At 43.1% G+C, this 14,973-nt stretch overlaps 1 protein-coding gene across 7 annotated transcripts in view; it reads left to right on the top strand.

Annotated features, from left to right (window-relative positions):
• Positions 1–14,973, top strand: part of LOC126335339 (protein Mpv17-like) — a 288,508-nt gene that overhangs the window by 200,566 nt on the left and 72,969 nt on the right. For all 7 annotated transcript variants that reach the window (XR_007564861.1, XM_049998508.1, XM_049998510.1 and 4 more), the window contains one exon: positions 11,265–11,409. Coding sequence is in view for 6 of the 7 variants with exons in the window: in XM_049998508.1 (XP_049854465.1) it covers positions 11,265–11,408 (144 nt within the window). In the remaining variant the exon portion in view is untranslated. The remainder of the gene's footprint in view (positions 1–11,264; positions 11,410–14,973) is intronic.

Raw genomic sequence — 14,973 nt, 5'->3', positions numbered from 1 at the left:
AGTTGCTGTGAGCGTATCCTCCGACAACGTGTCTCCAATTTTATCTTCTGAACTTAGTAATACCAAGAGAAATGTAGATGAACTGTGGAAATAATTCAAACTTATGCAGGACAAAGTAAATAATAGAGTAACTTAAGCCAACGTAGTATTAACTAGTAAAGCAATGACAGATTTACAATGGGCAGCAAATTCAGGGTTATTTAGACAGTTCAAGCTGGATGGGGAAATACATCCTGCTCATTTTTTGAAAAGGTTCAATCAAGCCTTGCTCAAGACTTGGGAAGATTCAAAAAAGATTGAATTTGCGTTGGGGTTCCTTTTAGGAGAAGAGTGGGGCACAGTGAACATACAGAATTTTTCGTCTTGGGCAGATTTCCAGAAAAAACTTTAAGGAGAAGTATTGGTCAGCAAGCGCCCAGGAAAAAATTGGTATCCGACTTATGGGACCCAAACTATTACAACAGTTTGTGGGGTACTATGTGAAAGTACACTCCTGAAAATTGAAATAAGAACACCGTGAATTCATTGTCCCAGGAAGGGGAAACTTTATTGACACATTGCTGGGGTCAGATACATCACATGATCACACTGACAGAACCACAGGCACATAGACACAGGCAACAGAGCATGCACAATATCGGCACTAGTACAGTGTATATCCACCTTTCGCAGCAATGCAGGCTGCTATTCTCTCATGGAGACGATCGGAGAGATGCTGGATGTAGTCCTGTGGAACGGCTTGCCATGCCATTTCCACCTGGCGCCTCAGTTGGACCAGCGTTCGTGCTGGACGTGCAGACTGCGTAAGACGACGCTTCATCCAGTCCCAAACATGCTCAATGGGGGACAGATCCGGAGATCTTGCTGGCCAGGGTAGTTGACTTACACCTCCTAGAGCACGTTGGGTGGCACGGGCTGTTGGAACAGCAAGTTCCCTTGCCGGTCTAGGAATGGTAGAACAATGGGTTCGATGACGGTTTGGATGTACCGTGCACTATTCAGTGTCCCCTCGACGATCACCAGAGGTGTACGGCCAGTGTAGGAGATCGCTCCCCACACCATGATGCCGGGTGTTGGCCCTGTGTGCCTCGGTCGTATGCAGTCCTGATTGTGGCGCTCACCTGCACGGCGCCAAACACGCATACGACCATCATTGGCACCAAGGCAGAAGCGACTCTCATCGCTGAAGACGACACGTCTCCATTCGTCCCTCCATTCACGCCTGTCGCGACACCACTGGAGGCGGGCTGCATGATGTTGGGGTGTGAGCGGAAGACGGCCTAACGGTGTGCGGGACCGTAGCCGAGCTTCATGGAGACGATTGCGAATGGTCCTCGCCGATACCCCAGGAGCAACAGTGTCCCTAATTTGCTGGGAAGTGGCGGTGCGGTCCCCTACGGCATTGCGTAGGATCCTATGGTCTTGGCGTGCATCCGTGCGTCGCTGCGGTCCGGTCCCAGGTCGACGGGCACGTGCACCTTCCGCCGACCATTGGCGACAACATCGATGTACTGTGGAGACCTCACGCCCCACGTGTTGAGCAATTCGGCGGTACGTCCACCCGGCCTCCCGCATGCCCACTATACGCCCTTGCTCAAAGTCCGTCAACCGCACATACGGTTCACGTCCACGCTGCCAGTGTTAAAGACTGCGATGGAGCTCCGTATGCCACGGCAAACTGGCTGACACTGACGGCGGCGGTGCACAAATGCTGCGCAGCTAGCGCCAATCGACGGCCAACACCGCGGTTCCTGGTGTGTCCGCTGTGCCGTGTGTGTGATCATTGCTTGTACAGCCCTCTCGCAGTGTCTGGAGCAAGTATGGTGGGTCTGACACACCGGTGTCAATGTGTTCTTTTTTCCATTTCCAGGAGTGTATTTTGACTAGCATTTAATGAGAGTGAAGTACTTAAATTAGCCCATGGAGGAAGAAGGGTTGGCGTGAATTTTAATAAGACGTTTACCCGTTTACGCAAGGAACTCTGTAACGTGGGTACAAATCCACTAGTGGTTCCCCTACTAGTAAATGTCGGATGTCTACATCTACATCCATACTCCGCAAGCCACCGATGGTGTGTGGCGGAGGGTACCTTGAGTACCTCTGTCGATTCTCCCTTCTATTCCAGTCTCGTATTGTTTGTGGAAAGAAGGATTGTCGGTATGCTTCTGTGTGGGCTCTAATCTCTCTGATTTTATCCTCATGGTCTCTTTGCAAGATATATGTAGCAGGGAGCAATATACTGCTTGACTCTTCGGTGAAAGTATGTTCTCGAAACTTTAACAAAAGTCCGTACCGAGCTACAGTGTGTTTCTCCTGCAGAGTCTTCCACTGGAGTTTATCTATCATCTCTGTAACGCTTGCATGATTACTAAATGATCCTGTAATGAAGTGTGCTGCTCTCCGTTTGATCTTCTCTATCTCTTCTATCAACCCTATCTGGTGCGGATCCTACACTGCTGAGCAGTATTCAAGCAGTGGGCGAACAAGCATAGTGTAACCTACTTCCTTCGTTTTCGGATTGCATTTCCTTAGGATTCTTCCAATGAATCTCAGTCTGGCATCTGCTTTACCGACGATCAACTTTATATGATCGTTCCATTTTAAATCACTCCTAATGCCTACTCCCAGATAATTTATGGAATTAACTGCTTCCAGTTGCTGACCTGCTATTTTATAGCTAAATGATAAGGGATCTATATTTCTATGTATTCGCAGCACATTACAGTTGTCTACGTTGACATTCAATTGCCATTCCCTGCACCATGCATCAATTTGCTGCAGATCCTCCTGCATTTCAGTACAATTTTCCATTGTTACAACCTCTCGATACATCACAGCATCATCTTCAAAAAGCCTCAGTGAATTTCCTATGTCATCCACAAGGTCATTTATGTATATTGTGAATAGCAACGGTCCTATAACATTCCCCTGTGGCACACTTGAAATCGCTCTTACTTCGAAAGACTTCTCTCCATTGAGAATGACATGCTGCGTTCTGTTATCTAGGAACTCTTCAATCCAATCACACAATTGGTCTGATAGTCCATATGCTCTTACTTTGTTCATTAAACGACTTTGGGGAACTATATCGAACGCTTTGCGGAAGTCAAGAAACACGACATCTACCTGTGACTCGTGTCTATGGCCCTCTGAGTTTCGTGGACGAATAGTGTGAGCTGGGTTTCACACGACCGTCTTTTTCGAAACCCATGCTGATTCCTACAGAGTAGATTTCTAGTCTCCAGAAAAGTCATTATACTCGAACATAATACGTGTTCCAAAATTCTACAACTGATCGACGTTAGAGATATAGGTCTATAGTTCCGCACATCTGTTCGACATCCCTTCTTGAAAACGGGGATGACCTGTGCCCGTTTCCAATCCTTTGGAATGCTACGCCCTTCTAGAGTCCTACGGTACACCACTGCAAGAAGGGGGCAAGTTCCTTCGCGTACTCTGTGTAAAGTCGAACTGGTATCCCATCAGGTCCAGTGGCCTTTACTCTTTTGAGCGATTTTAATTGTTTTTCTATCTCTCTGTCATCTATTTCGATATCTACCATTTTGTCGTCTGTGCGACAATCTAGAGAAGGAACTACAGTGCAGTCTTCCTCTGTGAAAAATCTTTGGAAGAAGACATTAAGTATTTCGGCCTTTAGTATGTCATCGTCTGTTTCAGTACCATTTTGGTCACAGAGTGTCTGGACATTTTGTTTTGATCGACGTACCGCTTTGACATAAGACCAAAAAGTTTCTTAGGATTTTCTGCCAAGTCAGTACATAGAACTTTACTTTTGAATTCATTGAACGCCTCTCTCATAGCCCTCCTCACACTACATTTCGCTTCGCGTAATTTTTGTTTGTCTGCAAAGCTTTGGCTATGTTTATGTTTGCTGTGAAGTTCCCTTTGCATCTGCAGCATTTTTCTAACTCGGTTGTTGTACCACGGTGGCTTTTTTCCATCTCTTATGATCTTGCTTGGCACATACTCATCTAACGCATATTGTATGATGGTTTTGAACTTTGTCCACTGATCCTCAACACTATCTGTACTTGAGACAAAACTTTCGTGTTGAACCGTCAGGTACTCTGTAATCTGCTTTTTGTCACTTATGCTAAACAGAAAAATCTTCCTACCTTTTTTAATGTTTCTATTTACGGCTGAAATCATCGATGTAGTAACCACTTTATGATCGCTGATTCTCTGTTCTGCGTTAACTGTTTCAAATAGTTCGGGTCTGTTTGTCACCAGAAGGTCTAATATGTTATCGCCACGAGTCGGTTCTCTGTTTAACTGCTCAAAGTAGTTTTCAGATAAAGCACTTAAAAAAATTTCACTGGATTCTTTGTCCCTGCCACCCGTTATGAACGTTTGTCTCCCAGTCTATATCCGGCAAATTAAAATCTCCACCCAGAACTATAACATGGGGGGAAATCTACTCAAAATATTTTCCCAATTACCCTTCAGGTGCTGAGCCACAACAGCTGCTGAGCCAGTGGGCCTATAGAGACATCCAATTACCATGTCTGAGCCTGCTTCAACCGTGACCTTCACCCAAATTATTTCACATTTCGGATCTCCGTCAATTTCCTTCGATACTATTGCACTTTTTATTGCTATAAACACGCCTCCCCCTTCACTATCCAGCCTGTCTCTGCGGTATACATTCCAATCTGAGTTTAGGATTTCATTACTGTTTACGTCTGGTTTCAGCCAACTTTCTGTCCCTAGTACTATTTGGGCATTGTGACCGTTTAATGAGAGTAGTTCTGGGGCCTTTCTATAGACGCTCCTGCAGTTTACCATTAGCACATTAATATTGTTATTCCATGTTGCATTTTCCCTACTCCTACCTTGCCGCGTCTCAGGAGGCGTCTTGTTGGGCCTAGGGAGGGAATTCTCTAACCTAAAAAACCCACATGTGCACTCCACACGTACTCCGCTACCCTTGTAGCTGCTTCTGACGTGTAGTGCACACCTGATCTATTCAGGGGGACCCTACATTTCTCCACCCAATAGTGGAGGTCGAGAAATTTGCACCCCAGATCTCCGCAGAATCGTCTGAGCCTCTGGTTTAAGCCTTCCACTGGGCTCCAAACCAGAGGACCGCGATCGGTTCTGGGAACGATACTACAAATAGTTAACTCAGATTCCACCCCTCGAGCGAGGCTTTCCGCCTCCACCAATTCCGTCAACCACCTGTACGAACTGAGGATGACCTCTGAACCCAGACAGCAGGAGTCTGTGGTGCCGACATGAGTAACAATTTGCAGTCGGGTGCACCCAGTGCTCGCTATCGCCGCCGGCTCGGATGAGATCTCCTGACAAGCAGACATAGTGAACACTGGCCTTCTTCCCCGACCTTTCCGCTATTTCCTCAAGGGGTTCCATCACCCGCCTGACATTGGAGTTCCCAATAACTAATAAACCCCTCCCCCCGTGTGCCTACTTGGGCCTTGCTGAAGGAGCGGCCACATGTCCACTCACAGGCAGAGCAGGCGATGCCACATGGGCAGCCTCCACATTGACCCTCCGCCTTGTGTGCCGCAAATGCCGCTGAACCCGACACTCCCCTTGGGGAGAGGGTGGCCCAACCGCGCCCATTATCCGTAAAGATGTCGCGACAGCAGGGACAGTGGGTGAAGCATGTAACACCTGGGGTGTACCATGCGATGCACCAGACTCCCCAATGCTGCTACGCTCCGAGGCAGCAGACTGAAGACGGCTGACCGCGGCCATCAACATGTTCAGCTGTTCGCGAACAGTGGCCAGCTGCTCCTGCGTCCGTACACAGCAGTCACACATCTTGTGTATGTATGCTTATACATAAGACAGTCAGAACATTTGCGACTACATAATAAATTTCCAGATGTAGATTAAAACTTATAGTTAATTTTGTTTTGTTTATTTAATTAGAGAGTTTTGTGTTACTTAATTTGGTAACGTCAATGAGCCTAGAGAAGTGGTTGGTGCTTGCTAGATTTTGGCGCGAGCCACACCCTAGAAGTGAGTTATCATTGGTCATAAGTGCTGACAGCCAATGAGAAGCGAGACGGGTGGCCGCCTAGCGAGGAGATATAGTTTTGAGTGTGGGAGAGTTAGAAGGGAGTCGCGAGCTAGCTTTGATTGGAGGCAGTTTTGCTGGATGTGATTTTTCGCATTATGTGTAAGATGAAGTCTTGGGATGACTTCTGCATTATGGTCCAGTGTTAATGGTATCTGGTAGTGACCAGAAACTGTTTATGAAAACTTTAGAGTGTTGTGATAATTCGTTCTGACAAAAATTGCGAGTGAACTTTGAATTATATAGCATGGCGGTGCTGAGTATATTCTTACTGAGTATTTTATGGTGAGCATAAACTTTAACTAAAGACAACCACTGAATATCATGTGCAGAAGTAATTGGCCGATCATTGACTCTGTTACAAGTAATTGGTTTCAGAAATTGGGTAGGTAAAAGTTCTGGCTGTTTTAGGTATGGTGATGATTGTGAGCAGAAAATGTGGGCTGATGATCTTGCTTCACGGCAATAAAGATCTATTGAAGGTTTAAATTTGAACTTCATGTTTAAAGTACAAGTGACATCCCCTTTCCGAATCATTTATTTAAAGTACACAGACAATTTTCAGCAAATTTTACTTATAGTGGCCTCCGGTGTGTAGCTATGAGGTTACAGTTTCCTCAACACTGCTTTTCTGTGATCTCGTAAGTAGCTGCAGTCAGGAGTTTACATGCAAAGATCTACCGCTGTGAAGAGGTAGGTGAACAAAAATTATAAAAGAAATTGCATTGCAGTAGCAACGTATAATCCGTCCCATTTAGAGCATCGCACGCACGCACGTAAAAAAAAAAAATCTGTTGCACACTATCTCCTCAAATCATTAGGCCCATCCCAGAACCTCCCCCATGAGTCTATCCACTTACATGCTTCCTAAAATCCATAAATCCAACCAGCCAGGGCACCTTATTGTGGCTTTTTACTGTGCTCCACTGAGAGAATCTCTGCTCATGCAGACAAACATCTTCATCGTTTTACCTATAACTTACTCTTCTGCATAACATACACCAACCATTTCTTCCACTGACCCTCCAGAGTTGCTGTTTCTTTATCACACAGCACACCGTTCATCATTATTAATGCCAGGTCCCTCTACACTAACATCCCTAATACACATGGCCTTGCTGCTATTGAACATTACCTATCCCAATCCCCAACTGACTCCATACCTATAAACTCCTTGCTGATCACCATAATCAACTACATTCATCTTCACCCAAAACTGCTCCTTTTTGAGAGAATCACAGACAGACAAATCCGTGTTACAGCAATGGGCACCTGCATATCACTATCCTATGCCAAAACATGTTCATGGGCCATCTAGAGGAATCATTCCCAACCGTCCAGAATCCCAGACCCCTCAACTGGTTTAGGTTCACTGATGACATGTTCATGATCTGGGCTGTGGGTTAGGATGCCCTATCCACAGTTCCAAAAACCTCAACACCTTCTCCCACATTCATTTCACCTGTTCCTCCTCATCCCAGCAACTCACCTACGTCGATGTTGACCTCCACCTGAAAGATGGCTACATCAGGACCCCTGTCCATATCAAACCTACCAACCACCTGCAGTACCTCAACTTCGGCAGCTGCCAACCATTTCATATCAAGAAATCCCTTCCATACAGCCTAGTCACCCCTGGCTGTCACATCTGTAGTGACGAGTGGTCCCTCCCAAAATATACGGAGGCCTTTACAGACTGTAATTCCCCCCTAACCTTGTACTAAAACAGATCTCCTGTACCTTATCTGTCCAGTCACCCACCATCTCCCAAAGTCCACTGTCCGGCCACAGAGGAGCATTCCTCTCATGACTCAGTACCACCCAGTACTGAGCCAACTGAATCATGTTTTACACCAGGGTTTCAACTATCTCTCATCATGCCCTGAAATTAGGAATATCCTACCTGCTATCCTTCCCACCTCTGCCACAGATGGTGATGAATTTTCTTTGCAATTTTCTGTTCATGGCCGAGTAAAGGATTTGGCAAAGATCTTTGTTATCAAGGAATCTCTATATGCAATAGCATTTGAAAACAATCCACAGTTGTCTCTAGGAATTGCCAAATTTTTATTACTGGAATGGTATTCAGCTCTTGACAACTGCACTACTCCACTCAGTGTAAAACACTGAAGTCAAGCAAATCGTCAACCTATTCAAGGCTCAGATGTCGAAAGTTATGATGATGGTGTCCCCTAGGGCAGCTCTTCCCAGCTTCCTTTTAACATAATGTTTAATCCCAGCTCAAGACTGGAAATTAAAAGAGACCCTTGAAAGGTACACGCGTGGAACTACAAGATCTGTTCAAAAAATTCTGGAACATTTGTAATTTCGCATCAGTGGTGTGTTGGAGCGAAATGTCATTGCCATCCTTGCACACACCTGTGTTTAATGTGTATCTGCCAGAAGTTTCATTGCTGTATATTTGTTAGTTATTGTTCATTGCTGTATTGAGTAGAACGTTGTGTGGCACAGTTTGCGAATTTCAAGATGGCAGAGTTAGAAGAGCAATGTGTCAGAATTAAATTTTGAATGAAACTCAAGAAAATCTTTACAGAGACACACCAAATGATACAGGAAGCTTATAGTGATGAGTGCTTAAACCATACTTGGTGTTATGAGTGGTTCACACAGTTTAAAAATGGTTGGACTGAATTTAGAGGTGACTCTCATTCAGGATGCCCTTCGACATCTCCGACGATGCTAATGTCTTGAAGATCAATGAGATTGTGCTTGCCAATCAAAGACTGTTCAAGAGATTGCAGAATAAAGTAAAATTTCTGTCGGATCATGTTCTGAAATCCTGACACAGCATCTTGGAATGCGTCATGTTGCCGCCAAGTTCATCCCATGGCTCATGAGTCAAGACCAGAAAGATCTTCACCTCACAATCTGTGAGGAGCTTCTGGATTGCACAAATGAGACTGAGATATTCCTTAAGAGAATCATAACTGGTCATGATATGTGGGTCTACAGTTATGATGTTGAGACCAAGGTTCAGTCTTCACAATGGACCAGAAAAGGTTCTCCAATACCAAAATAAGATTGTCAGTTCGGGTAAAATGTCAAAGCCATGCTGATAGTTTGCTTTGACTTTGGAGGATTTGTTTATCATGAATTCATGCCACAGGAACAAACTCTTAAATTGATGGTACTACTATTAGAATGGGTTGCAATGCCTGTGAGAAAATGTGAGAAGGAAATGGCCTGAAAAGTGGTGAGACAATTCATGGCTCTTATATCATGATCAGCATCTATGCATTCATCCCTGTTGGTGCATGACTATTGCACAAAAAATGAAATTATTGTGCTGCCTCATCCTCTGTACTTCCAGACCTGACCCTTGCAGACTTTTTCTGAGGTTGAAAACCCCATGAAAGTGTGAAAATTTGCAATGATAGACAAGATAAAAGAAAATTTGCAGATAGCGTTTCAAGCAATCCAGTAAGAGGCATACCAAGTCTGCTTCTGGAAGTGGACATGGCATAGGGACAGCATATCAGTTGTTGAGGAGAGATTTCAAAAGAGACCATACACAATAAGTAAAAGGTAAACATAGAAAAATTTTGTGGACAAAGTTCTGGAATTTTTTGAACATAATATTGGACCTTTTATGCTGGTCATACTCAGCTCAGGGGATGCTTCAGTGACAATACTATTCTGTAGGCTCCCATGTCTGCCCTCCCATTTTTAGTCGTCTCAGGTGGTGGGGGCAAGGAGTGGATGCCTGTCATCGTCATTGGGCAGAGAATATGTGAGCTGTTCATCATCTTATCCAAATAAGGACAGCTAAAACACCACTCAGATCAATTGCAAATGCAACAGCCTTCTGGCACCACACTGATAATAGTGCCTCTCAAAACTGATCCCAACCACTATCCCTGTGACCATCAGCTCTGTTAAGAGACACACAGCCATTGATTTCAGCAAAGTCTAAACCATCAACTGTACCACCCATAACTGTGCTACAAACATTCTCTGCAACTCCCGTCAGAGGAACATGCATGTTATGTATAAGGGAGCTGTTCTCTGTACGTGTCGAAGTGAACTGATAATTTTGAATCATTAATATAGAGGTCTTCTTGGACTTTGAACATGCTTGGAATACTCTTGGGCATTGCTTTATGGATGGTGAACCTTACTTCTCTTGCTGATTTAGATATGGCTTTTGAATTTCTTGGATATCTTGATAGCCAAAAGAACCTTGCATTAGTTGGATATTATATTAGTTGCAGTGTAACTATAATGTACAAATTGATAATAAGCTAATTAATGGCAGTACCATTACGGAAGTTTTATGTCGTATGTCAGTTGTGCTGCAATTACTATGCAATATTCTATGCCTCCAGTAGGAATGGTATCACCTAACAATAGCTGCCGTCAACATGACTACATGGTTTTTGAACCTGTTGCCAGTTTGAATTCTCCTCACACCATTTCCTACATTATTTTTTTAGCTATACCCCCCCCCCCCCCCTCCTTCAAACACACACTCACATGCATGTAATTTTACTTTAAAGGTCAGAACTAGTCTACTTTCTGAGCTATTACTGTAGTAATATGCAGGATTGAGAAAGCCAGTCAAATTACAATAATTTCACTGCAGAAACCGCTACCACATCCAGTACATTGTTCTTGTACATTCCCACTTTAGTAGCAGTTAGACATACAGTGATCCACAAGTGGAGTGAAGTTGAAATGAGACATTTTTGAATGAGAATGAGATCACTTTGCTTCAGGGTTCAATAGAAAGCAATTAGATGTTTTTGCACAATGGTACTGGATGGCAGCTATCTGTGCCGTTCTTGATGTGTGACTGTCAGCGCTGTCTGTAGGTGCCACCTCCTGGAGGTCATATTTACTTGCAGTATGGCTGTGAGAGCTGATTAAAATAATTGTTATAGGTCACTGCCTCTCTTCCTGCTGAGCTTAGATAGGTGGTAAGGTACTGATACAACTGATGTGATAACCATGGGTTACCACAGTTGTGTGTGACTTTGTGCTGCCTGTCATTCACCTGCTGGTGAATGGAAGTTTATTTTAATATTTTTTGTTGCTTCCACAATTGAGTTTTTCCATTACTGTAATATTTTCATCCATTTTGTTTATCTTGAATCTTTGCCTTCCATGTAATCACTGAAGTAACTTTTTATTTATAAATGTAACTTTAGTGTCATACTGAAATACTTTTTTGCTCATACAGGTATGGCCTGCTGTCCAATTGATAAACTTTGGCTTCGTTCCTGTGAACTTCCAGGTACCTGTCACACAAGTTGTGGGTGTTGGTTGGAACACTTACCTTTCCTGGAAGGCTCATCGACCACCAGAAAAGCCTGCTGTAGAGTGAGGTGATGGTTTTTTACACTTATCTCTGTATAGCTACATAACTTTTGTATGATTGATATAATGGTAATCATTGTCATCAATTTTATCTCAGTGTTGTTCTATTTCTCATTGGAACCAATAATATCTATTGGGCTACTCTATTTTCTTGCAGAGTATCACTACTTATTTATAGGTTGCTTGTAACAATTCACATTTTTTATCGATTTACCTCTTACAGTTTTCCGCTGTGTACTCGTTGTTCTGTTGTTTTCTGCAAGCACACTTTGTTTCTTTTACTTTCCTCTTTTCAAGACTGCGTAATAAATGCTTTGCAGTGTAACATTAGTTGATCAGTTTTCCAACAGCAGCTGAATGGAATAAGTGAAAAATCAGCACATTTTCTAGATCATAGGTGATCATATATCAACAAACTATGACTACATGTACATACATACTCTGTGAGTCACCACACAGCGCATGTGTAGGATACCTTGTACTACCGATAGTTATTCAGTTTCCTGTTTCAATAGCAAATAGTGGTAGGGGAAAAAGACTATATTTATGCCTGTACAAGCCCTGATTTCTCTAGTCTTTCTGATCCTTACACAAGATTTATGTTGTTGACGGTAGGATCATTCAGCAGTCTTACCACAAATGTTGGTTCTTTAAACTTTCTCAACAATATTTCACAAAGATCATGTCTTGTTGTCTGCAGGAATTCTCATTTGAGATCACAGAGCATTTCTGTAATACTCTTATGTTGATCAACCTACTGGTAACAAATCTAGCAGCATGCCTCTAAATTTCTTCATTGTCTTCCTTGAATCTGATTTGGAGGGGATCCCATACACAACAGTACTCAAGAATGGGTCGTTCATGTGTTCTCTCTGCAATCTCCTTCAGAGATGAGACACAGAATTTTTACAGTCAAGCAAAGTTAACCATTTGCCTTTCTACAACTGACTTTATGTGTTTGTTCCATTTTGTGTCACTTTAGAACAATATGAGTACATATTTAATCAATGTGGCTGTCTCAGGCAGCACTCCACTGATGCTGTATCCAATCATTGCAGGACTGTTTTTCCTATTCATCTGCATTAACTTAAATTTTGACACATTTAGAGCCAACTGCCATTCATCATACCAAATAGAAATTTTGTCTAACTCATCCAGTATCCTCCTATAGTCACTTAAAGACATTACTTTATCATACACTACATTATCACCAGCAAACACTCACAGATTGCTATTCACCCTTTCCATGAGATTGTTTGTATATCGAGAAACAAGAGTACAACATATTGGGTTTTAATACTTAAAAAGTTTTCAAAGCAATCATATATCTGAGGTCCTATCCCATATGCTCAGAGCTTCATTAATATTTGACATGTAACATTGTGTCAGTAGTTTTTGAAAATCTAGGAATATGGAATCTGTCTGTTGCCCTTCATCCATGTTCCACAGGATATTGTGTGAAAAAAGGGCAAGCTGAGTTTTGCACCACCAATACTTTTTATATCCATGTTGATTTGTGGACAGGAGCTGTTTCTTCACAAGGAAAGTTGTTATGGTTGAAATCAAGAATTCTGCAGCAGACCAGTGTCTAGGATATTGATACATAATTTTACACTTCTGTTATTTTACCCTTCTTTGGTACAGGGTCACCTATGCAGTTTTGTGGCTGACTTGGACTTTGTGCTGAGCAGGAGATTTGTGATAAATGCAAGCTAAGTAAGGGGTCTTTTCTGGAGTTTACTTTCTGTAAAATGAACTGGGATTCCATCTGGACCTAGCAACTTATTTGTTTTCAACTCTTTCAGCTGCTGTTCAGTGCCAAGGGTGCCTATTTCTACAGGGTGAAAAGTATTTAAACCGACAAACTATGGGAGGTTGTAGGGGACATCAAAACAAATATTTTTCCCTAATGTCATTTTTTCCTATGAGGAGTATTTAAAACAGAACAGGAAGATATCTCTGGTGGCAAATTGATTAAACCAACAAACACTTTTCCATTTTTTATGACCAAGAGACAACACATTAACACAACCCAATTTCAGTTACAGTAGATTTTCAAAAATGCCTCCATTGACACGTAAACAAAGGTTACACCATCAGATCATGTTCTGTCTGACATGGGCATAAATCCCAGGAGTATCTTGAATTGTTCCTGCTGCTGCTACTATCTGAGCAACTGGGTTCTCTTCTGGTGCAACAGGAAATGTGTAAACAAGGTTGCGCATCTCTCCCCACACAAAAAAGTCCAGATGGGACATATCTGGGGATCGAGCAGGCCATGGTACAGGACCACCTCTGCCAATCCACATTTCTAGGAACTGTCGGTCCAGGGATTGACGCAAATGATGACTGAAATGTGCCGGCAACCCGTCATGCTGGAACCATATGCGTTATCTTGTAGGGAGCGGGACGTCTTCGAGCAGTTCTGGCAATGCTCTGGTGAGAAAATTGTAATAGTGCCTGCCATTTAATGGCCTAGGTAGCAGATACGGCCCAGTTAAACAGTCCCCAACAACACCGACCCACACATTAACGAAGAACCGCACTTGATGAGCACTAGTAACTGTGGCATGTGGGTTATCATCACTCCAAACATGTGAATTGTGCATGTTGAAGACTCCATCATGCCTGAACGTTGATTCATCAGCAAACAACACAGAGGATGGAAATGTAGGATGAATTTCACACTGTTCCAAGTATCACTGAGAAAACTGTGCTCTGGGTGGATAATCAACTGGTTTCAGGTTGTGTACACAATGTAAGTGAAATGGATGTAACATTTGCTCTCGAAAGACTGTTCTTACATTCAGCTGATTCATCCCCATGTTACATGCAATTGCACGAGTGCTGATTGAAGGATCCCACTGTACATGCTGCAAGACAGCATCCTCAAATTGCAGCGTTCTTAACGTGCAATGGCGTCCCTGTTCAGGTAATCTGCTAAATGACCCGGTCTCACACAGATGTTGGTACATAGCAGCAAATGTTGTATGATGCGGGACATGGCGATGAGGATATTGTTGTTGATAAACCTGCTGTGCAGCTCGTCTGTTGTGGTGCACTACGTAATATGCACCAACCATATCAGTGTACTCACTCCAGGAGTATTGCTCCATTAGTAAACAGAGACAATGCACTTCTACACTGGTGGACAGCAGTTGCCTACAACTGAAGAGCGTAATATGTCCTCTAACAACTGAAGATTGTAATACGGCCTCTAACAACTGAAGAGAGTAATATGGCCTCCACTAGTTTAAATAATCCTCATAGGAAAAAATGACATTAGGGAAAAATATTTGTTTTGATGTCCCCTACAACCTTCCAGAGTTTGTCAGTTTAAATACTTTTCACCCTGTATATCCTCCATACAGAAATTTGTACAGCTGCCAAACAGTGGCATATCTGTATGATCCCCTTGCATGACTGAGTTATTAAACATGTGATTTAAAACATCAGTTTTCCTGAAACTTCCTGGCAGATTAAAACTGTGTGCCGGACCGAGACTCGAACTCGGGACCAGAAGAGCTTCTGTAAAGTTTGGAAGGTAGGAGACGAAGTACTGGCAGAAGTAA

This window comes from Schistocerca gregaria, chromosome 2 (genome assembly GCF_023897955.1).
Source record: "Schistocerca gregaria isolate iqSchGreg1 chromosome 2, iqSchGreg1.2, whole genome shotgun sequence".
Lineage (NCBI taxonomy): Eukaryota > Metazoa > Arthropoda > Insecta > Orthoptera > Acrididae > Schistocerca > Schistocerca gregaria.
Note: the sequence above shows the minus strand (reverse complement) of the source record. Positions and strands in the feature narration are given on the sequence as shown.